Raw genomic sequence first — 25,093 nt, forward strand, 5'->3', positions numbered from 1 at the left:
ACAAGCCATGTCTACACCAGGAATTTGTATCAGAAGGAAATACCTATTCCAAATTTCCTGTCACCTTAACTTTGCCTCACAGCTGGCCATCCTTGAAGAGTTGTTAGAGCAAACATGTAGGTTCCTTTGTAGATTAACTTATTAAGAACAAATTTATACTGAAATCCAGATTTTTTTTCTTTGTTTAGTGATGACACTACACTGACTGTTTTTTCACAGCCTACTACCAGGAGATCCACAGGCCAAACACCGAGACCAAGAAAACCATCAAACTCAAGACTCCCTCAGCATCGCACACCAAGTATCACAGGAGCCCCACAGGGCTCTGTGGCTCCTCTGATGTGCATGCTTTTTTCTCACTTCTCACTTCACTGCCACCTTTAAAAGTCTTGTCCATTTTTAAAACCCTTTGTTGTTCTTCTGACTGATCTCCCTGTCTTTATTCTCTTTTCAGGGCCCTAATTCTCTCCCTCCCTTCCTTCCTCCTCGTGTCTTAGCCTGTCTTTATCCCCCTTTGCACTGCTTGCTATGCCCACACCCCAGGGTCACTCCTCAGAGCTGAGCTTGCAGGAGATGCTTTGCTAAAGGGCCTGTCACCACTGAGCACTGCCCACCATGATTACCAAACAGTACCAGGTTGTATCTGATCTTCTGACTTCATCTCAAAACAGTAACAGGAGAGGCAGTTTTAAGAAAATATAGGAATGATAAAAAATACAGAAATTGTTCCTGAATGGTAAAACCACCAGCAGCTCTTGCAGTCAGTGTGCCAGCGAACAAGCTATTCAGCTGGCAGGATACTGTATTGCTCCTTGCCCACCCTAAGCTCCTGGGACTTTGCTGGTTTTTCACTCACAGACTGGCTGGAGGAGAAACAGCCCATTCCTTCACTCCTGAGTTAAGAACAATCCTTTGTTCACAGACACCTTAGAGACTAAACAAAAGCCACTGCTACCTTTGTGTCTTTCATAGGAGGAGGCCAAGAGACAGAGTAGCACCTTCTGACAAGATGTGAAAGGACCATGGGCACAGGACTGCAGGTCACTTGAGACAGAGATTGGGGCATTCTTCTTGTATTAAAATCCTCAAGATGCCTTCACTTACGGCAAGCAGGACACTGAGCGGAGTAACCTTTGATCTTCCTAAGACTGGTCCAGATGGAGACATTCCTCTGGTCCCTTGCGCAATTGTTTGTCACCAGGTATAACAGGCTCCAGAGACAGCCTCTCGGTATTTCCCTGACACTAAGACAACCACAAGCATGCTCCACTTCCACTTTGAAGCCACAAAGGGCTAAGCCGACCAATCCCTATCTCCAGGTAAGATCAGCTGGACACCGCAAAGTTAGTACAATCTCCACAAAACACAGCAAGGCATCAATGATTTTATTTCACACATCTCGACTGCAGCCTTGAGCTCAGCTGTGGAAGTCACAGCTCAAGCTTCAGTAAACTACACTCACTGAGTTTATTCCAACACTGACTTCACGTGTGGTCTTACAGGACTGTATCACAAACCCCGCCACAGAAAAGAATCCGTATTTGGCTATGGAAGCCACTGATTCGCTGATGGAGACTGATACAGTGAAGCAGGGGAGATCATATTTGTTCTTTTCTAAGTGTCTCCAATCTGACAGTAAAACAAAACTTTCTCAAGTTTTACTGGGACAAAGACGGAAAGGCAAAAATCATAGATTAAAACACTTGGAACAAATAACATCTAAATCCCCAGCCCACAGCCTTTAAAAACACGAGTGTCCTTCCCTTTCACTCCAGAGACCTGCCCTCTTCTCCCTAGGACCACCGAAACTCCCTAGTCTTGCTAAAACTAGCATATTTGCTGAACTTATTTTAGGGAATTAAGATTCTTCATAGGAATCTATTTAAGGTACAGCTTCACAGAACACTAATCTGCCCTTATAAGCACATCCAAATTTTGTGAAAATGACAAAACTGGCAAAGTAACTTCAAAACATTAAAAATGAAGAAATCTTTGGTAGCAAACAGTTTTAAACATGAACATTTTTGCTACCTTACAATTAATTACCAAGACTTACGATTAATACTACTTTTTTTTTTCCCCCAGGAAAAAAATGAGTGTTTATTTAAGGAGTTTCACTCACCTTTTAATTACAGAAAGCACACCACATGGAATTAAAATCTAGATGTAAAAATCAAAAATACTACATATTGGCATTCTATTTAACTTGACTTGAAGGTAGCACGAAAGACTTCTTTTCCACTCAATTTGAAAACCCAAGGGTTCTGTGTTAATGACTTTCCTGAAAGATATTTGCGTAGCAGTGAATTACCAAAAGTTTGCTATTCAATGTGCTTAAAGCAAGAACTGCATAAGCAATATTAATCCAATCATTCAAAATCTTCAAAAAACTGAACTGCAACTATTTTTTTAAAAAAAATTTTTGGGATGGGGAGGTCACAGAATCTGGCCTATGCCTGAAATATCCATGCTTTTGTAAAACTTTTAATGAAAGAGGTAAGGACACTTCCCTGCTTTGCTTCCTCTTGCCAAATACTATCATTCTTGGAAAGCATCCAGAGAAACCATGTGGCGGTTAAGACCCACAAACCACATCCCCAAAATGGCTGACACAGAATAGAAGACATGAAATACACCACTGCAGGTGTTTGGGTCTATCTACCCACTGTTGCATTTTGGGTATTGTACATCCTTGTGAAATGGACAATCTAATGGAGAAATCTGAGTTACTTCACGCTGAATTGAACAGTATTAGTATTGAATATCTCAGGTTGTTACACCAGATTCAAGAGAAGAAAAATGTTCCTGATCATGATTAAAGCCACTATCAAGTACCAACAGATTATTTCATTACTGTTGTAATTATGATCAGTCAAGAAAAAGGATCAGAATTTGAATTCCTTCCATAATTTAAGATATATGAGTGGTTACATTAATCTCAAGTTACCATTAGAAAAGCACTAGAAAAGCTGAAATAGCAAAAGGATATACTCACAAGAAAATGTTCTGCATTCAGTCCTTGCTCTATTCCCCTGTCAGCAGACTATTATCATTAGCTATTCCTCTATTTCATAACATTTGATTAAATTATCATGATTAATGGAATTTTAAGGAACATGGTGGTTTGCATTAACCCTCATAAATGTTTCTGCTTTTTTTCTTCCCAATTCTTGTTTTTCAATTTAATTTTTTTCTCTTGGCTTATTTCTCTTTTTTTTTCCAGTCATGTCTGCCCTTAAATGCAGTAACAGTTTACCATGGATTTTCATGGCAGATTAAAAACTGAGGAATCCCCATTCCTTAAACACTTAATTAATGTAAAAATTGTCTGAAAACCTATGAGAATTAAAAAAAATAAGCCAAGCCAAAATGTTGATTACCTTCATTGCAATCATAATTTGGGTCCAATAAACATTTTTTTCAAAAATCACTGTAGAGATACAAGTTAGCCTGCAAAGTTCTGGAGGGGAGAGAGCAAACTACCCAACATAGCTTTTATATAACAGAGACCACATGGTCACCACTTTAGTGCTTGTACTTCAGTGTTAAAAAGGGAGAAAACCAACTGAAGCCAAACCAACAATGGTCCAAAGAGCAAGACTTCAGCATAAAAATGAAGCATACACCTTATTAGTGTATTTGATTTCTTCCTTCGGTTATACATTAATAACTTCCTCTTAAAGTAAGAGCACTATATACACGCGCACACAGAGCACTCTTGTTGTATCCTTCCCCTCCATCCTAAATCCCAGGAAACATGGTATTTAAAGGTAAATTTGGCAGAAAACTATACTTTTTACTATCTGACTGTGCTAGTACAAAAAAAAATCTGAGGAGGGAAAAAACCTAAACAGGTCAGCACGGTAACCAGTCGCAGAGGCTTACCAATACTTGGGGAAGGAATTTTTGAAGAATACCAAAGTATTTAAAACATTAGCTCAGTTTTCTGGTTACTGTGAGGACAAAGAGGAATCTTTACCCAAAATATGATCATAAAAGAGATAAATATGGGGCTTGAATATCACCATATTTTGGAAGAAAAAACCCAACAAAACAGAACCCACACAATGGGTTATCCTCCTGTTATAAAGAAATTACTACACTTATAGTTATTTAAAGACTTAAAAACAACGTTTATCCATTCGAATTGTATTTATTTAATTACACTGTAATGTAAATAAGTTAGGTCCATATAAACTCCATTTTGTTATATGTACAACCTATGTCATTAGCAAGCTGATTGTGCCAGCTGGTCTAAGTGTCGGCCTCATCCTCTGGAATGTACGTATCTTCAGACACTCTCTGTTCATCCGCTGGTTCTAGAACAGGACCATCACATCCTTCATCCCCAAAGTAGACTGAAAGGGGGGGGAGGGAGGGAAATGAAAGTCAGATTTGCAGCATGTACTTGTCTTTAAATTGATATTTGTAAAACACAAGTCTGAAGGAACAGCTCTATAAATGTACAGGATAAATGATAACCTCCAAAATAATGAAATAATGCCATTAATTCAAAATTTAAGCCTACAGAGCACAAATATGTGCTTGGGAAAATAAGTGTCTGTAAGCTTCAGATTAGCCCAAACATCTGCTTCTGGTATCTATATACATATATTCTGGTATGAAATACATATTTTACTCAGTGGACCAAGATAAAAAGTCTCAAACTGCTAGTGAAGCTAAACATAGAAAAACACAGAAACACTGTCAGCAAGCAAAACAACTGCAGCAACTTAGTTCTTAAGACAACTGAAGATTCTACTGAAATTGAAACATGAACTTGACACTTTTTTCCCCATGCCTTCTACTGTTTCTACTGAATCACTGAATCCTAAAAATGGGATTTCCATTCACTGTAACTATGTGAAGCTAGAAGAGTTAATGTGTGATTTTGAAAACAATACAGTCCAATTTGTTTCAGGAATACCTGGTCCTGCACAGTAATCAAAAGTATTTCAAGAAAAGTTGAAGAGTCACCCTTTCTTCATAACTTTATTTAGTTTGATCCATAGAAGCCCTTCAGTAAAACTCAAATACCACTAGAACATAAGCATTACTAATGCCATGATATGTAGCACTAACAAAAAGTCCCACAAGAAAAAGGCAACATGAGCAAATGCACTTTGCTTCATGACAGTGACTAATATTGAAGGATATAGCCCTTTATTTCATGCAGCTCTTATACAGTGCTAGTACCTCATTTGCAAAGGCCAAAGGAGATTAGGTTGTGTTTTAAATTTGTGCTAGAAAGCTGGTAATTTACTCCTCAGTGCAGAAACTTGCACAAACTAGCTCTACAACAGATTGTCAGAAGGGCAGCTGCCACTCAAAAGGTACAGGAAGTTCCATATATTAAAAGACATGCCAGATTAAGAGAAAGGTCCTCCCAAGAAGTAGAACTTTGCTGACTTGTCATTTGGATTTCTAAAGAAACAAGAATTACAACACTAAAAACAAAGGATGAACGCAATATTCACAACCGTTGTTGTGCAGAGATAACACCCAAACCAGTAACTATCTGCACTGGGTTTGTAAACATGCAGAACCAATACATACCTCCAGATAGTTGGCTCAGGCATTCCAGGATCTGCACCCCTTTTAAAACCTGAAGTGAAACATACATTACATACATATATATAAAAATATGTATGTGCAAACTCCTACTTAAATCACTATATAATTATTCCAGTTCATTAAATTGCAATAAGAAAAAACTACTGAACGGAGAACTATGATTCGTGAAGCTGTGCACTAACATGAATAAAAACCGTACATTCTTATCAGGGTTAGGAAGCAGAGAAAATAAATACAAGTGTACTTTTTTTTTTTAAGTCTTACCTGCATCTTCACCTGACTTAAAATTCAGGGTCAACTACCTGTGAGATCAAGGAAGTTATCTACCCTGAAGAGCAAGACACAGCTTTAAACACACAAACACACAGATTTTAGATGATCTTCAGAAAGCAGCCTAGCAAGGCTCTACCAACAGAAACGCCTATACCTGGTATAAGCGAGCACCTTGAGGCCTAACAGGTAACATTCTGCAATGACATCTGATGCAGAACTTAAAAGCAGTTTTTCAGTAACTTAGGATGACACAATTCTAAATGTTAAATCAATGAAACCTCCAATCTTCTATTTTGACTGGCGTTTTTTTGAAAAGCTACATAGTACTAAAGCTTGCAAACAAACAAGATGTTTGTCAATCTACTAACACCCAGGAAAATGAAAGTTAATTAAAACAAAAAAAGAGTTCACCCCAGCTAATGACTCAAAAACCAACTGACTAAAGTAAACGAATGCTGGAGAAGCAACTAAGGGTTAATATATGAAGCATCTTTGCTCCCTGGACTGTAAATTAAAAATCTTGAAGGAGAATCACACAATTCAGGCACTGTTCAACACACTCCCTCCTACATGGGCTATCTAGAAGTGGATAATTTATGAAAAGTATATTATTTCCCTTATTTACAGAAAATAAATATTTTATGTCACCTTGCCTGAAACACAGGCCACAAAGGTTAATGCAAAAACTTCCATTAACTTCACAGGCATAGGGAAAGCTCTCTGAAGATAACCTTGCATGATTTGAGACTATCAAACACCCTGATACAAGTTGTTTGGTTGCCATACTGTCCAGCAACACAGCTTTAAAATTCATAAAGTTGTATTACGAGTCACACTCTCTGTGTGTGTGAATGTTTCTGGCTCCTTTCCCCCCACTCCCATTATTTTTAAGTAAGCAAACCAGGTTTAACAAAACTACACTCATCTAATTTATCAACTTAAAACCAGGGCAGCCACTTCAAAGCAAGTTTAAAAAAATACAACAAAAAAACCCCCAATGACCTATAATTGCACATTCATGTACCAGGCTCCCTTGTACAGCCCCGGAGCATCCCATCCTGAGCTAGAAAGCCTTTCAGAGGAAATTAAAAGCTCAAATTTGCTGAACATTGCCTTGCCTATGTTTAGTTTAGCATGTATCTCTTCTACACAGGGATCGATAAAAAAACTGCCCATCAATCAGCGACACCAACTACTGTGTAGCCTCTTGCCCTTCCAGTGCATCACACCTTCCCTCCAAGATTCAAAGGTAATCCCAGTATAGAAGAGGTTCTCTCAATTCTATAGGCTTCAAATGCATGGCACCTCCAAATGTCTATGGCAAGCAAAGGTGGCACCTACACACCCCCTTCCCATCTGCTTATACTTAATGTCCTTTCATTACTGCAGACAAATTTATAAGAAGGCAATGCAGAAATGGAACAGCACACTTATTTTCTGGAGGTATGAACCTGAACTACTACAACTTGAGTTTCTCACTGCTATGTAGCAAAATTGAACTAGGCAGCCTGACGTTAGTGCAACTGTAAATACAGGAAGATGGCTTTATATAACTTGAAGTTTATACAATAAGTATTAAGTATTTAATGTCCTCTGATGTCACTCAGAACAAAGACCATCTTTCCCATATCCATAGATACTGTCTTGAAAGTAAAATCAAAACAAAACTTCAGCAACAGCAAAATTAGGTCACAAAACACTGTTGAAATTCCCACCCAATACTTATCAATTTAAATAAATTATAAACTAAAAATGAAAATGCAATTAAAGTTTAAACCTAATAATGCCAATTAGTTTTTTTCCATAGTTTTTGAAGTGACTTCTTTTTCTTGTAGTTTTTGTTAAAGCACTTCTGCAACAGTTGAAGAGACCAACTTTTCCCTGATTGTTATCTACGAACAATTAAAGCCTTTCAAACTGGACACTGCATTCCCCTCAATTAATCAAAACAACCTATCAGATTTGACTGTAAACACATTAAGCTCCCAGCCCTCCTTCATGTTTGTCTTCCACCCAGAGATGCCTGCCTGGTTTAGCTACTTTTCCCAAAAGGCCCAACTGAGTTTGGGCAGAAATTAAGCCAGATGAATTGCAGGGATCAGCCCTTCTGGGGCCCCTTGTCATAAATGAAGCGAACAAAAGTGTCAGGCCTATGGCACATTGCCTATCTTAAGTGGGTCAAGCTCTTTAATAAGGACAGCTGATGGCACACAGCCCTAACTCAGCAGGAGAACTACCATGTGGTAGTGACACCTGCCCAGTCCCATGACAGGAGCAAGTGAAATACATCCTGGGCACCAGGCACGACATCAAGGCATCCCCTGAATGTTCCACTGCAATTTGGAAACAGGAGTCCCATTTTGGGTGGGAGAGAGATCGTAACCTGTACATTATGCTGGAAATTCAAGCTTAGCCAGAGGCTGGCAACCCCCTCAGTGCCACGAGTCAGCGCTCCCATCACTTGGCAACTCTTTCCTCCCTGTACACGGAACACAGCCTCGCCTACTGAAGCAGCTGGTCACTGACACAGGTTAAATCACAGCTCCGTCTGCTGTTTGTCTGCTTGGGTGTATGCTCTGCCTGCTCCCCTGAGGGGCCCTCCCATCACTGGGCACACACGGATCAGAAACAGCCTCCAGGGAGGAAAAGGAGCAGAAAACTCTTTATTACAGAATCATAGACCTGTTAGGGTTGGAAGGGATCTCTGGAGATCATTTAGTTCAACCTCCCTGCCAAGGTAGGGTCACCTAGCGCACATTACACAGGAGCGTGTTCAGGTGGGTTTTGAATGTCTCCAGAGAGGGAGACTCCATGACCTCCCTGTGCAGCCTGTTCCAGTGCTCTGTCACCCTCAACGTACGAAAGTTCCTCCCTCGTGATGAGGTGAAATTTCTCGCATTTTAGTTTATGGCCATTGCTCCTTGTCCTGTCGCTGAGTATCACTGGAAAGAGTTTGGCACCTCTTGGCACCTGCCTTTGAGATATTTATATGCATTAATGAGATCCCCTGTCAGTCTTCTCTTGTCTAGACTAAACAGGCCCAGCTCCTGCAGTCTCTCCTCGTAAGAGAAACCAGACCCCTCATCATTTTCGTGGCCCTCAGCTGCACTCTCTCCAGTAGGTCCTTGTCTTTCCTGTCCTAAGGAGCCCAGAACTCCGGATGTGGCCTCACTGGGGCCGAGTAGAGGGGGAGGATCACCTCCCTGGACCCGCTGGCCAAACTCTTCTTCTTTATAAGGAAAGGAAAAAAAGAAACCCACAACAAAACCACCACCCAACGTAAGCATTACTAATGCCATGATATGTAGCCTCACTGCCTCGCAGCTCTGCCAAGGGCAACCCCGGCCCTGCCCCTCCGCACATGCGCGGCCATGGCCGCGGGGCCCGGGCGGCGGGGCGGTCCTGCCCCGCCGGGCCCTTCCTCGCCCCCGCTGCTCCTCGGCGGGCGGCAGCGCCCGGACGGGCCGGGGGGCGGAGAGCGACGAGCGGAGCTACCCAGGCGCCACCGCCCTGGCCCCGGCCCCCACCCCGGTCATGGCCGCCAAGCGCCCCCCGCGCGGCCCCCGCCCGCCCGGCACTGACCGAGGTAGAGCACTACGGGGATGAAGCCCCAGCGGATGGCGAACTGGCCGCCCTTGAAAAGCTGCTGTAACCGCTGCTTGGCCTCCTTGCTAAGCTTCGGCATCCCGGCGGCGGGGCAGAGAGGAGGGGGAGGAAGAGGAGGAGTTCAGCCGATATCGTAACGGCGCCGTGCGCTGGGCGGGACCCATGGCGGGGCTGCGGGGCGGGGACCAGGCACGGCGCTGCCCGAGGAAGGGCAAGGAAATGGCGGCCGGGGGCTGCCTGCGCCCGCCGGGTGGTCCTGCCCGCGTGTCATCGCCACAGGCAGAGGGATCGGGGTTGGGGGTGGCCCACCAGGGTCGGGCGGCTGGGAGAGGGGTCTACAAACGCTGTGGGTCTTCTTTGTCTGCCTTAGGTCCTGCAGGAGTCATGTTTGTGTTACTTCCCCGCAGCTCTCGAGGTGTACGCGCGCGCGCCGCCTGTGGAGGGTAGGAAGTGCCTTTGGTAAGTGAAAGGTGCAGGTGAAGTGATGAGAAAAGTATTTCTGGGTGAAACTGGAAATGCCTCTCCATGAAGCAATCCATGAAGCTGTGTCAAGCAGAGGTTTAAGTTGGATATTAGGGAAAGATTCTTCACCCAGAGGGTGGTTGGGTACTGGCACAGGCTCCCTAGGGAAGTGGTCACAGCACCAAGCCTGACGAGTTTAAGAAATGTTTGGACAATACTCTCGGGCACACGGTGTCCCATGGTGACTCTTGGTGACCCATGCAGGGCCAGGAGTTGGATTTCGATGATCCTTATTGGTTCCTTCCAGCTCTGGGTGTTTTGTGATCTTTGATACCAGGCTGCACAATGTGTTCAGTCCGTGAACAAGAGTTCAGGGAATTGAAAGCTTGACTAGAAATATAGGGAGAGACCTAATATCTGAAAACTGCTGGTACAGCACGTTGGCCTTGTCCTTACAACCTCACAGCCTATATAAGCACTGAGGCACTTTCCTTTTTAACAGATAAATGAGTAGTCTCTGCGAAACACGTGTAGTGCAAGAGGCACGTTCATTTGTCAGTAATGGCTTGTCATACTCAAAAGAGAACTCAAACTATTGAACCTGCTTTTCTGAGTCTTGCAAAGGAAGAGAAGTGGTTGCTGCAGAAACCTATTTTCCAGCAGTTTGTATTAAATTGGTTTTCCTGTGTAGGTGAGGCCAAGTAAGATCAGTTTGCACACTGTGGTTACTGTTACAGCTTGTTCTTTCTAAACATGCAAAACCAACTGTTCATTACAGCCCACAGCTTGTTAATAATCTCTTACAAAATAGTACAATAAAATGTCCACCACTGTAGTGGAATTAAATTCAAAAGGTATTTTTCCTTAAACTTCCCATAGTTTTAGTGTAAGTGGGAAGGTTAAATTCAGAAGGTCAAATGTACTAATCAACTGATCCAAAGGGTTAAAAAGCTCTGTCTCCTTTGAGAATTGGTTTAACTGTGTCACATGTGACACCGTATAATCTTATTGTGGATGTTCTCAAGAAAGGGTGTTCACCAAAGTGTGCCACACATGCCGGCTCTTTCTCTTCTTCACTTTGTGCATTAAGTGAAGGAATAATTTTCAGAGCGCAGAAACTTAGTAGCTCTCATTTCTCATGTCTGCCAATTTGAATGTTAGACTAAAAGCTTGTAGGTTATTTCCTTGATTTAACCGTAGAAGCCAGGAAACTAATAGCAAGAAAGTTAATATTTCTTTGCCAGTTTTCTTGCAAACAGAATCAGTGCTGTGGCCTATAAGAGCACAAGGGGGTATGTTTGGTATGCAAATAAACCCAGTGTTGATTCTGTATAGCTACCAGTTTAGATTTACATGGTTTTACGTACTGAGGCTGTGAAAGAATATCTGTAAACTAAGACAAGTGACTGGAGAACAGCACATTTTCCGTCATAACACACATCCATAGTCTCATACGGTCCAAAGTATCATATTTGTAGTAAAAAAACCCAACCAACCAACCAACCAAAACCACAAAACCCCCACATCAAAACAAAAAACTGCAGAGCATGCAAAGAGTAAATAGTTGTACTGACTCCAGAAGTTTTCCATGCCTTTTTTTGGCTCCTGTGGCACCTAGGATGCTAGAGGGTCGAAGAGCTCGGCAGTCCTTTGATGAACTACTGACTCAGCCAAAGGGGGAAAGAGAGCAGCGGTCATCCTTCCTGCAAGTTTGTGAGACAGTGCTATTCAAATAATTGAAATTATGAAAATTAGCCCTTAAAACAAAGATTCCTATGATGGGGCATGAAAAAATTAGCTGTTTTGAAGGGATAAGTAATACCCAAAGAAATGGATACCGTAAGAAATTGATGGAGGAGGCTTTGCCCGGAGAAGATAGAAGTAAGATGATGTAGGTGTGCTGTGGGTATTACTCCATGTTTGTAGTTTATTGTGGTAACACTTTCATGAAGGATTTTGATTTTATTTGATTTTTTTTTATGGCTGATAATGAAGACAAAACCACTTGGAATGGTATATCCATTAAATAAGAACTAGAGCCCCAATTGCTGGAATGAAAAAGAAAATTAGTAATACCATATGCGTTGAAAGATTTTTGTTACAAAAAAATCTCTTTGAATTTCTTTTAGCCTCATAGTTTCATGTGATCAGCAATAACAATAAAATCAGAAATAAAATTGCAGAGGTTTTAACAGGGACAACAAGAATATGAATACCTGCTGTTTTACTAACTTGATTAGCAGTAATTCCACAAGTGCTGTGTTTTCACAACAAATAAATACCACTAACACACATTGTAAAATGGCCAAATGTTTCCATTTTTATGGGTAAATGAGAGAACTGAGATTCTTGGAGACGTGACTGAATAACTCTTAGTGTCCGTCTCAGGATCAGGGAAGTAATGTCACTCGGTCAGATGGCTGTAACATGTCTTTTTGGTTTTGAGTGCAAAGGTTACCTTTCAGGTTCAAGAATTTCAGACCTCTAATGCTTTATCTCAGTACACCAGAAAGTAAAGCCATGCAACAGTATGTGCAACTCAGAAGGCTGATGAAGGAGACCAAGTGCATTGAAGTCTGTGAAAAATCACTGTAAACTCGACATAGGAAATCCCTGCAAACTTCCATTATGTGCTTACCACTCTCACTTCTGAGATTTTTCCCTTCACTTTAGTGACAAGAAACTGCATTAAATTCATTTTCTTGGGATGAAAGTTTGAGTTTGACTCTGTTTAGGAGGAACTTAGATTTCAAAGACGCTATGGTAGATATTTCATACTTGGGGATTACACCATAAATCAGTATAAATAACACAAGAACATAAGGAAGAGGTCGTTAATGGATTTCCATTGCAGGCTGAATCTTTATGATGTCAATAAAAATGGTAGCATATTATGACTAGACATTCTGTTTCACTTCATTATTATAATTAGGCTCTCTATTTTTATTGTGCCCTACTAATGATGTTCCTTCTATTCAATTTTAATATTCCTATTTATTTAGTCTAATAAATCTCAGCTTCTCTGCAGAACCACTGGTCTGGAAAATGTTCCTTGTCATTTCACAAAGACAAGAGGACATATTTTCAAAACATACTTGGAATGCAGAGCTGTATTGCATATAAAAATTTTCTGTCCAAATTTGAATCTTTTCCACATGAATTTCTGTATGATACTTGTTGGATGTACCCTGGTCACCGTCTGATATGGCATATTTCCAAGAAAAGTGATATTGTCAGATGCTACGTTGGTTTTGGCAGGGGTAGAGTTAATTTTCTTCACTGTGGCTGTTATGGGGCTGTGTTTTGGATTTGTGCTGAACACAGGGTTGATAACAGAGATGTTTTTGTTTTTGCTGGGCAGTGCTTACACAGAGCCAAGGCCTTTTCTGCTTTTCATACTGCCACGCTGGCAAGAAAGTTGGGGGTGCATGGGAGGTTGGGAGGAGACAGCTGGGGACAGGTGACCTGAACTGACTGAAGAGATGTTCCATACCATGGAATCATGCTCAGTATATAAAGTAGAAGGAAGAAAAAGGAAAGGGGGCACATTTGGAGTGATGACATTTGTCTTCCTGAGTCACTTACCCGTAATGGGGCCCTGCTCTCCTGGAGATAGCTGAACACCTGCCTGACCATGGGAAGCAGTGAATTTATTCCTTGTTTTGCTTTGCTTGTGTGCGGAGCTTTTGCCTTCCCTATTAAACTGTCTTTATCTCAACGCAAAAGTTTTCCAGCTTTTACCTTCCAGTTCTCCCCCCAGTCCTGCTGGTGGGGGAGTGAGTAAGCAGCTGTGTGGGGCTTGGCTGCTGGCAAGGGTGAAACCACAACAGATGGTTATCTAGAAAATTAGTAAAATTATCAGAGTGGTAGAAACAAAAGGGAAAGTGTAGTGAATTTGTGTATTCAATACAGTAACTGTACAATTTATTTATTTAAAAATAAACCAAAACTGAGTGGAGTTGAGTTACAATCATTACTTTTCATTACAGCTTCTGAGGCCAGGGAAGAAGGAACAGCAACCTGAGGTGAGATAGCAATCAAAGAACCTCATCCAGTGCTTTCAGAGACCTCTGAGAAGAACTGTTGACGTGCTTAAAAATTGAATATTACCTGCTGCAAAACTTTACTGTTGTTTGAAGCGTGGCTTTCCCATTCTCCCTATCTTCATTTAATAATGAAAATTAACTGTTGCACTTAAAGATACTGCTACCTTTTATCATAGGTAGTTTATCTAAAAACACCACAGTCCTTAAATGCATGTTTTTATGATTGCACTACTTGGCCAAGGATGAAAACAATAATCTGATTCTTTACATACTTGATACGCAAAAATGATGAATGAAAGGATTTTCTGAGGCCAAAATGAATATATATATTTACTCATTCTCTGTTTTTAAATTAAGCTCTTTTTTTAGCATCTGAACAGTAAACATTTCAGTAACTCTAGGAGGATTTTCCTCTAAAGATATTTGAATGTAAACCTTTTCTTTGTCAACAGATCTCAAGTAGATTTTTGTTGCTTAAGAATATGTTGTTTTAACAGCCCACATCCATAAAGATTTCAAAGGACTTAAAAAATGTTTATTTTAGGCAAATTTTTACTATGATTGAAACAAGATGAGGAAGACAATGAATATATTCTGATTTTTCTAAACAATCTTTGCTTTGTATACTTGCCTTTGTATGAATTCTGACCTTAGTGAATTGTATTATGGTGAAACAACCATGAAACTGAGAATGTAAGTCTTTGCAATCAGCTGGCAGCATTGCACATGAAAATGAAATATTTCTCTCTGATATAGAACATAGAATTTGAGATTTGAAAAATAGTAATTGTAAGTTGTAATCTGCTTTCTCTCTTCTGTGAATGGTGTAATAGTCTTTCTTAACATCCAACTACAAAAAATAAATATGCTGCTGAAACAACTTTTTCTGACAATGAAGTATTTGAAAATGCAACTGAATGATGCACAGCATTTGCTTCACTGATTTACAGTAATGCTTTTGGGTGCACTTTCAGATTTTACAAGATAAATGCAACAGTAAGAAGTTAACAACGTTGGTTATAAGCAAAGAGAAAACAGGTAGTAAAGCAAAAAGAAGAACCTCAAAGTTGTAATATGCCAGGTGGATGTAAAACGTGTCTATGCGTTTTCTGCCAAAATGTTTGTTCTGGCTTTTGTGTTAAGTCACTGTTAAATTATATAGTGTTTCAGTTACTGCGTATATCCCTAAGTATCCTTTTTTGTTGTTACCTCCAAAACAAGAAGGGTGTTTGTTAAAATTAAGATTTTTTTAAAGTATAAATTAAAGTTTAATTTAGCATGTCTTTAATTTAAATAGAATTTAAAGCACAGCATAGTCTAGGTTTTAGTGTTGTCATTATAATAGTTTTTAACAACTTGTAATAAAAATTATAGAGTTCGGAGCTTAATAGGAAATGTAAAAATATCTGAATTTTCAGGTCTTGAATAAGATTTGCCAGTCAACGAAGTAAATCTGTCATGTATATGTGCAAATGGAATAACTCATAGTATATGTAAATGTTGAATGAATTAGTTAGGTAAAGTGAATGGAGGTATTAATTTATCTTCATTGTTCACTTTGTGTGAATTCACTTCAGAAACTTAAGGACAGAGCTTTTGTCATATTCCTAATTCAGCATGGCCTAACCATGACCAACAAGGTGAGGGGCAGTTCACACCTCCTCTGGCCAAGCCCCATCAAGAGTGCGCTGCATGAGCTGCCTACTCAAGGTGACGCTGCAGCAAGAGCTGCCATTCAGAACTTGGAAACCCAACCAATATGGATAAAAGTATCAGCAGTAATGTGTGTCTTTAGTTTTTGCATTTCAGCAGTTCAGATTTCACTGAAAATTCTTTGGGATCTTCAGCACATGGAAGATTAGAATCAGTAATTTAGTATTATAATGAAGACTAATTAAGGCCTTTCCAAGATACCAGAAGGTGATCAAGGAAAGCTCTCTTCTTCCTTTGCAAGTCTAGTCTGCTGCTATTAGATTAAATGAAGCGCAACTCATGGTTAATGAAGTTTTTACTATTCTATTGAAATAAAATTTAGTCTCTTAAAATGCTTCCCTTTCATACACAATTTCTGTCCATACTTTATCTATTTTAGCATAATCATAACCCATATTTAGCCCAGAAAAATGTTTTTAGATTTTACTAATTTCAAAACATTGTCAAGTAGACACACCAGTGTATCTTCTGTATGTATTGACAGCCTAATTCGCATGCCTATAAGTTCATCTAAGACTCTTTCCACTAATGCATAGAAAACAAATGACCTTTCAGGGAAATACCTATCAGTGTTTTAATCAATGCTGCTGCTTTTCGGTTAGGATTATTAAAAATCTCAAACATTAATCTCCTATAAATGCAGAACGACAGTCATTTTAGATACTGGTTTCTTTGGAGTCCAGTTGATTTGTAGGAGTACATACCGGAGTGATTAATGAGATTTCAGTAACTTTTTGCATAGCTTCTTACCTAAAGCAAATAAAATAAAAGTCAATAAACAAACAAAAACCCCAAACCAGCAAGGGCAAATTAGTTGTGTGCCTTTCACTGCTTCCTGTAAAATCTTACACTGACTCCTAAAGGTTTCATTTTGCATGAAAGCTATTTAAGCAAGAGTTTTAGCAGATGAAGAAGACAGTTGAAGAACTTGTGAATGTTTCTTAGGTTCTGCTTTATAAAGTCTGTTAGGCACACTTGGCACAGGCTATGAGTCTGACCCTGATTTCCAAGCACGTGAATGGTCAAAATAAAATGCCATTTCTGTAATACTTTTTTTCCCTTTTTTTTGAAGTGTATATTAGGCACACATCTGAAGAAACAGTATTTTACTCCTTTATTTTAAGTTTAGGTAGCAGTCACAAGAGATTAGATGCTGTTAAGTGTAATGAAGCATGAAGATTACAAGATGAATGAACTGGAGGCTTTTCAGCTCGATAGCATCATTCAGCACATAATGATACAGATTTTGTATTTCAGACAAAAATGTCACCTTGGGGTTGAAATCATGCTAGATGAATTTGTGCGAGTTAGTATAACTAAGATAGTTCCCCACACCACAATTACCTTCCTATTTTAAATATAGAAAGGAAAATGAGTCCCCCTGAATTGAGAGATGAGTTATTTGTGTGTAGTATTTGTGATGGCAAATTCTTTCTAAAATAAACACAGTAATAAAAATTATTCTTCTTTCCTTTCATATTTTAAGGGGACAGGCTACTTCTAGTGACAGTATTAGACTAGACTGATCCTGGTCTCTTAGGGAATTAGTATTTGACTAGTACATACAGCACTATATATTAGAGTCATTAATTGTAGCATAGCAAAATATTTTTCTGCAACTTTTCTATTAAATTTCTTTAAAGCCTCATGCAGAATGTTACTTTCCATGTTGTATATTAGTTCCAGCAACTCTAATATGAATGATATGCTAGTGGGTTTTTGAAAACCTGAGGACATGAATCTGCCAGGGAGCCTAGATGGGACTTTTAAAAAACAAAATTAAAAATAATTTAACTACTATTAAAAAGTATAAAAAATGCTGACTATCAGCCTCTATTAATTTAGTTCTTCCACTTCATTACAGGAAGACACCTTTGATCCAAAATGTATTAGCAGTGTTCTGTTAAAGCCAGCAGAGGTCAGACTTGAATTGGAAACTCTTTTTGCTACTTCAGTTACTTGAACGTAAAATATCAGATAGTCCCTTGAGCTCAAAGCTGATCACAGTCTCATTGCTTCTCTACTACTCTAATTACACTTGTGCTGGATAAAAGCTTCTTTGCAGTTGCTGTTTGACAAAATGAGTGTTTTGCGAATGTTTAAATAAAGATGCTAATATGAGAGTGAATCAGTCAGTGGATTAGCAGCTGTGTTTTACTCACCAGGGATTATTCACACTGCTTAATCATTAACCCATGTATATCTTTAAATGATTTTTAAAAGCTAGTGAATATCAATATCCTCATTTTACAGATGAAGAAACTGAGGAATAGAGGTTTGCAGGTGACTTACAGAAACAAGAACAAAATCCAGATTTCTGATCCAGCACTTTGTGCACATAAACTATGACATTTCTAACTCCTGCGAACATTATAGAAATGATTGCTAGCAGCCCAAATCGCTGAGACTGAGGAGCTTACACCGATGAAATAGCAGACAACTGACAGTCAGGTTGTAGATCTTGAAAAGAATATTCTCCCCAAGATGTGTGGCGATCAGATCAGATGGCTAAAATCAATTTTAAGAGTAGTATTTTATTATTAAAACAAATACTTGCATTTTTAGATATCTTTGTCATTCACTAAGTTAAGTTGTAGTCTTTCAAAAACCTTTATGATAGCCTGTTACTGCCTCTTTATATTCAACATTTTTAAGGTCTATGTGAAGGTTTGTAAGAATAAATTACAAAGGAGTCCACTTTAAGTTTCTTGGTGATTTCTCCTTGTACCTTGTGTAATTTTACACTTCACAAAGAGCTGACACCTCCTAATAGTCATCATTTTCCATAATTCACAGAAGCCCGAATATGCAGTTATCTCAAAAGGGAAAAGATTAATTTGCTTTTCTGCAGAACATAAACTGTCCTCAAAATAATGACTAATTGAAGGCATTTGTTTACAGACTTGTTTTGTAGTCAACCACTGGATCCCTTAGCTCAAGAAGAAGGAAGAAAGATAATGATTCAATTAACTAAAACTGCTGCTTTGAAAAATGTGTTTTCCAGTGTAAAACTTATTTTATTCATCCCTAATTATCCACTGCTGAAAACTGTTAACTGTTATTAAGGAGAAATAAGTCTGAGGTTTTGGGAGCATGGCAAGTTTTTCCTGCTATAAGCTCCACAATGATCTTTTCCTATACTAATCCTAGATGGTGTATGTTTTCCTTTATTTCTACCCAACTTTCCTTTTTATTTGTAATATATGTGTGAAATGTTCAAAAATTACTGCTTTAAGAGCAGTTAAGATATTACTACCTCAAAAACACATCATTGTTCCATACAGTTGTATTTGTTTTGCTGAGTAGGTTCCAGCTCAGTTACAGAAGAAGTTACAGATAATGCAAAAAAACCGTCTTAGAGCAGCAGCTGTTGCTATAGGCAGATTGGCCAAAAGCCTGTCCCTATATTTCTTTACATGGAAACAAAGGGATAGATCTATGTATTGTCTGAATAGAGAACATGATGTTGTTGTGTGCCTGTGACAAAAAATACAATAGTATTTTTTTTGAAAAGTATACTTACTTATGGATTAAAAAAAATTGGAATATACCATGTATTAAGCTTGTAGTTGATCAAGATCAGTTATTCTGGTTATGTTCCTTCAGAGATGAGAGTTTTAGTGACAGGGTAAAATACTTCTACATCTGTGGAATTTAAAGCCTGCTACTGTCAAGTTGCCAGGACCCTTAAATGTGTGCTGAAGTGTCCTTCTCTCTTTTAGTAAATTAAAAATGTTTATACTTACTGTCACAAGTAGTAGAAGAATACCAACAATTGCTTCCGTGTTTAGAATTCTGTGGAGTCTGCTACCTGTGAGCAGACTCTGCTTAAATTCTCTGAAACTACTGATCGCTAACCTCATTCTTGACATACTTCACCCTCCAACAGCCTGCTGAAACTTCTGTTACACCTTCTGGGAATCTATCTATAGTAATTTCTTTCTCTCCCCACATGGCTTCAAGCCAGAAATAAATCCATTTGCACAAATGCTTCTTAACCTTGCAGGTTTTTTTAATTTTTTTTTTCTTTCTGCTTCTCTGGTTGTTGGATGCTTTTCTAGTAAATTCAGTACTTGCCGTGTTTGCTGTGTAATGAACTGGTGGTTACAATGCATTTTCTAAACTACTGTTTGTTTCAGTTTTAGTGCACTGAATAAAATTATTTCTCTGTTGTCATTTTATGGGCATCTTACTGTAATGTAGTCCAGGCTGGATGGAGCTCTGAGCAACCCGGTCTAGTGAAGAGTGTCCCTCCTCATGGAATGAGATCATCTTTAAGGTCTCTTCCAACCCAGGCCATTCTATGACTCTGTGTACATGTGTATAGACACGCATTATATGTATATAAACGTATACAGTATAGAACTGTAGGTTTATCAGAATTAATTGAAAATGAGCCAGCTTGGATATCAATACCAACACCATTACTGAGGATACATGTATAGACACATAGAGCAAACCTCAGCTGCAGCTGGGAATTTCTCAGTGTTTCAGCTACCTAGAACCACCTAGGCAAATATTTGGCATTAGAAAATTAGGAGCATTTTGATTGGAGTGATTAGGTTGATGCATAGCAGTTCTATTGCAGAAGCAGGAACAGATAGTCTGGAATTTTCTGACTCCAGTTTTCACAACAAATTAAATATGTTTTTCATGCACTTCCTGTGATCTCAATTGTGATGAATGCTACACCAGAGTCCAGTCCAAGCTCTGAAAAAGCCAGAAAGTGTGTGGTGACAAAAATAGTCACATACCATGGTTCCATGACTGCATGCTTGATTGAGAACAAGGATTCTGCATTAAGATTGTACATAGGGCAGTGTGTGGCATCTCTTACTATGTTCTTCTGTGGGATCTTAACCACATTTAACTTCCATTTTCAATCAGATCTCAACACTAGGAAATAAAAATGCAAATTGTACCTCGTGCAAAATTTGGTTTATCTCCGACTTTGATAAATCCAGCCTTGCAGCTTCCAGTCCCTGGGGTGTCCAAATACCTGTCCCTAGAAGACATTGCTCTGCATTAGAACTCATAAACTGTTAGATCAGTGAAGTTCTGTTTTCTTTCAGGTATTGTATCATGAATCTGAACTTTTTCTCTGCCCTTAAGGCAGCTGGAGTTTTCAGGCTATCCCATTTGACTGCATCTGTGTCACAAGGCACTGACATCAGAAACACATCTTAGCCCCGGTATCTCAAATGAATCCAGTTACAGAAAGAAGAACAAGATTACTAAAAGAATGGGTTTTAAGATTTTACTTCCAAAGAATACTGAGAAGCAAAAAAGAGGCTAAAAGCCAGGAACATGCAAACTCCTGCTGGTCAGTTTTCAGTTGATCAATGTTGGCTTTTAATAACTAGCTGCAAAGACTAATTATTGACTTTACTGTGCTACCCTACCTTTCAAAGTGTCTAATGCTGTCATGTAGTTGCACACTATAACACTGACTGCTAAATGCAGACTCACTTTTCTTGACTTCATACCCAGCACCGGTCAGAACTAGCAAACCTCAGCTTCAAGATTTAGGGTAAAGTACTGCCTCCTGTCAGCAGTAACCTCTCACATTGCTGGGCACAAGTGAAAAGATACTAAACCAGGAATGGTTTGGTTTTCTCCCACTAACCATAAATTTAGAGCATTAACTTCATGACATCAGTGAGAGCGCTGTGTTCAAATCCTCCAGCACATGTCATGGGAAATACAGATTATCAGTTTTCCATTTACTATTTTGGCAGGCATAATTTTGTTGTTTTTCAAGCTGTTTATATTGGCCACCTCAGTGTTTTAGTTAATTTCACACATATTTCAGCATTTCAAGAAATATGTGCTTCAGCAGACATGGGGAATGTTGTGTGTGTCCCCCCCAAATTTTAGAGTCTCTTTCACTATTAACATTTACAAGCTTAATTTACATTTCAACAGAGCATTCACCTGTGTCCTGTCAAAGACTCCATGGGGCAGTAAATTATATATTTTAGAGAGATTATGAATTCTAATAAAAGGGCATCAGGAATGTCCAAAGGAGGTGTAGAGATGTGTAACAGCACAGTGAAGGCTGGTATGACTGAAGTGTAGATAGAAGTTCGTGAAAGCATCAGCAGGAACAGCAGAACAGAGGGTTAAAAGGATGGACTCTTGTTAACACAGAAAACCATTCCCAGCAGAAAAATTAAGGAATTGTTCTGTTTATGTCAAGGCCAAAGACCTGCACTTCAACAACAGATGACCTGTCAGCAAAAGACCTATCCTGACGCCAGGGGGATGGTAACAAGGCTGCAGCATCAGATACGCCTTGCCTTTCCTGTTAGCCTGTCCCAAAAACACGTGTTGAAAACAAGATAAAACAGGCAATGGGCAGCAACCTGGCCTATCATTTATGGAGAACAAAGTAAACAGGATTCTGAGGTGAAAGATGACCATATACCAACTTTCATTCCCTCATAAGGGGAATGAAAGATCTGTCCAGAAACCAGTTCGTTGTCCCTAGTCAAGGGGTTGTAGTGAGGGCTTGGCAGTGGGCATCCCTGTTCCTTTGTGTCAAACTCGAGTGACTCTGGCCAGGCCACTGAGACTCTATGTTTTGGTGCTCATGAACATACAAGTGTCAGAGAATTAAATTTATAGGAGAATGAGTGTGAGTGCATAAGACCAACATGCTTAAAGATTTTGTAAATAAATACCTTCTCCCCTTTCATAAGATCTCACACTGAACTTTCTCACACTGATTCAGCAATTTCCCGTTGTTACATGAATGAACAGTCATTCGTGTTGAGAATCATATCCTAACTCCCCCACAGACAGAGGGACAGAGATGCTCATGACTTGCTCTAACTCTTGCGTTCCTTCCTAGATGTGGCATAATAACAAACTGTATGTCACTTTATCTACAAGTATATAGATGATAATTTCCTCCTATTGCTTTTCCAAATGCTTGGTTTGCTCAGCCCAGAGGGACTTTGTACAACATTTCATGACATGGAATTTATGCTTCTCTGAGGAAATCCATGCACTACTGGAGTAAAATAATCATAGAATGATAGTTGAGTAATTGTTGATAAAGAATAAATTACTCCATGGAAAGCCACATGAAAAATAAAGGGTTAGAGAGAAAGTGAAGGAGGAAGGGTGAAAAGGTCTACTTTAAGTTCTAAAACAATAAAAATGAGGAAATAACAAGTTGGCCTGATACAAGGATATGGATATGGATATGGACTTGGCCAACATCACAGTATGACTCAAAGTTGGTAGAATGCTTGAATAATGCCTTCCAACACCCCACACTACTCTGGATCCATAGTGCCAGAGAAGGAGACTCTTAGAAGGGCTCAGTTACAATGAGGCTGAGCTGTAGCATGCAGAAATGGAGATTTGGTTCATGATAGGGTTCCCATATCAACCTCTGTAAATTACAGGATTAGGGCAACAGACTGCACTGCCTTTTGCACTTTCCCGTAAAAATGTGGTGGAGAAATAAATATCCTTGTCCTTGCCTTTTACCATAGTAGCATTAAAAGAACCTACAATATGTGCATCCATTTAGCTGGTCAGCCAGATGTCAGTGAGGCTCAAAGTCCTCATGTTAACTACCACAAAAGCCTTCTCTCAGAGGACTAGTCAGATGTTACCTGGGAGCTGGCTATATTTGATCTTAGATCAGAAAAAGAGCTTAGATGTTTGTTCTGGCACAATTATATGTTTATTCTTTCAAATTTAGTTTGGACTTTTGCAGAAATTAGGAAGTCTACTGGTAACTCACCAGCCAATTGGCTTCTGCTGTCCCCAGAGGTGACCATGAGCTGGTCTTTCTAAATGTAATGAGAATGTTACACTTGCTAATTTAGCAAGGACTGGTGTTGTGCTCACCTCTGTGTAACAGACTCCCTCAACAACTGAAGGAAAGGAGGGCAGGTGCTATAAGGGATTGTTGCTACTTACAGATCAATGCCTGGCAATGCTAATCAGAGACCTGGTTAAGTGTGAAAGCTTTGAGAAACTAAGTTTGTGTTCAAACACTCAAATGTTTTATTATTGGCATTCACAAACTGGATTTTCTACCTAAGTAAGATGCCTCCAATCCAGCACAATCTCATAATTGTCTTCTCTGAAGTGCCTCTAGATTTACAGAGCTCAAGAGCAGAAATTTGCTCAGTATTTTCTTCTCTTACAATTGACGTTAGAAGACTTGCCAAGCTTCTGCATATCTGTTTGGCACTCAAATCAAAAAAAGGAGCATTGGGGAGGGGGAAAGCCTGGTTTGCTAAGAACTGTATCTGCCAGACAATAAACTACGTATTTGGGGGGAAAAAAGTGATGTGCAAAAGTGTGTTTAAACCCAATTTGCTCCCTCACACAGCTGGACCATTTGTCACCCGGGTAGGTGACCTGAGGGGTACTCTCAGTCATGTTGGCTACCAAGAGCTGATAGAGGCAGGAGAAGACCTGACTGCAAATGTCCAGCCTAACCTGTAGTGACAACAAATGCTGGTCCACTGGAGGTGCTCAGGACTTCTATGCTATATCTAATACCTCACAGCTTATCACATCAACTTTTGGCTTGCCAGGCAAGACAGGTCATAGCAGCCCAGCACAATGAATAATCCACTTTCTAGATCATCTTCAAGGATAAAGAGTCTTAATTCAGGCATTACTAAATTACAGAACTCTAAAATTACACTACTGAAGTTTAATTAAGCTGTGAAAGCAACCAAGCACCAGGTACTGACAGTAGTACAGCCATGCCACAGTCTCAGTTCTGCACAAGGCTGCAGCATCCATAGTAGGCAACGAGGCAATAACCAGAAGCTCAAAGGAAAAGGCTACAAATTTAGCAAGCTCTCGTCCAGCTGTGTAACAGCTCTGTTTTGAAGACATCACAGAAGAATTTTCCTTAAAAAATAAAGAAGCTTATTGGACAAACCCTATCATCGTCCCAAAAAGACCCATGAACCTGCCTGCATAAGACCATGGCCCAGGCATCACTTGCAAATGAAGTTCAGACTATCAAATCTCCAAGAATATGAGGCACGTGCTGAGGAAAAGGCTTGGAATGTTACTCCAGCTACAGAGGGAAGGGGTGGTCTATCATATGCTGGTAGGTACATGTTAATTACAGTTTTGGTTAACTACTTGCAAGAGATAAATCTGAGGGAAGCTACCAAAAGACAGGCACCTCTAAGAATTGTCTTGCGAAGTTTACGTGACAGTGACACAAAAACAGTCACAGGCAGATCTTCGACCATGAGGGGCAGAATCCAGCTACATGGACAGTCATCTTTGGGAGCTGTCATAGGTGGGGACACCTTCCACCATTCCAGGTTACTCAAAGTCCCATCCAACCTGACAGATTATTTCCTTTTATATATTTTATATGGAACACATAGATGAACAATGGAGAAGACACGTACCAGTGTTTCTGA

At 39.6% G+C, this 25,093-nt stretch overlaps 1 protein-coding gene, 1 long non-coding RNA gene and 1 other non-coding gene across 5 annotated transcripts; 2 read left to right on the forward strand and 1 right to left on the reverse strand.

Annotated features, from left to right (window-relative positions):
* Positions 1–4,133: 4,133 nt before the first annotated feature.
* On the reverse strand, positions 4,134–9,625 carry TOMM7 (translocase of outer mitochondrial membrane 7). The gene is made up of 3 exons (XM_027684590.1): positions 9,430–9,625; positions 5,557–5,605; positions 4,134–4,358 (listed from the first exon to the last, which is right to left on the reverse strand). The coding sequence occupies exons 1-3, from the start codon at positions 9,530–9,532 to the stop codon at positions 4,343–4,345; spliced, it is 168 nt and encodes a 55-aa protein (XP_027540391.1). The 5' UTR covers positions 9,533–9,625; the 3' UTR covers positions 4,134–4,342.
* Positions 9,626–9,632: 7 nt separating this feature from the next.
* LOC113968226 lies at positions 9,633–20,672 on the forward strand. 3 transcript variants are annotated; one of them, XR_003534440.1, is made up of 4 exons: positions 9,633–9,912; positions 13,905–13,940; positions 14,936–16,980; positions 18,576–20,672. It is a non-coding gene; the product is annotated as an uncharacterized LOC113968226 (long non-coding RNA). The 3 variants fall into 3 exon arrangements; XR_003534439.1 differs by lacking the exon at positions 18,576–20,672 and adding an exon at positions 17,539–18,137; XR_003534438.1 differs by lacking the exon at positions 18,576–20,672 and having other exon boundaries at positions 14,936–18,137.
* Positions 14,195–14,275, forward strand: LOC113968368. Its single transcript, XR_003534491.1, has one exon. It is a non-coding gene; the product is annotated as a small nucleolar RNA SNORD93 (small nucleolar RNA).
* Positions 20,673–25,093: the final 4,421 nt, after the last annotated feature.

The sequence above is a fragment of the Neopelma chrysocephalum genome, unplaced genomic scaffold (genome assembly GCF_003984885.1).
Source record: "Neopelma chrysocephalum unplaced genomic scaffold, ASM398488v2 Primary Assembly neopelma1_67, whole genome shotgun sequence".
In the NCBI taxonomy this organism is placed as follows: domain Eukaryota; kingdom Metazoa; phylum Chordata; class Aves; order Passeriformes; family Pipridae; genus Neopelma; species Neopelma chrysocephalum.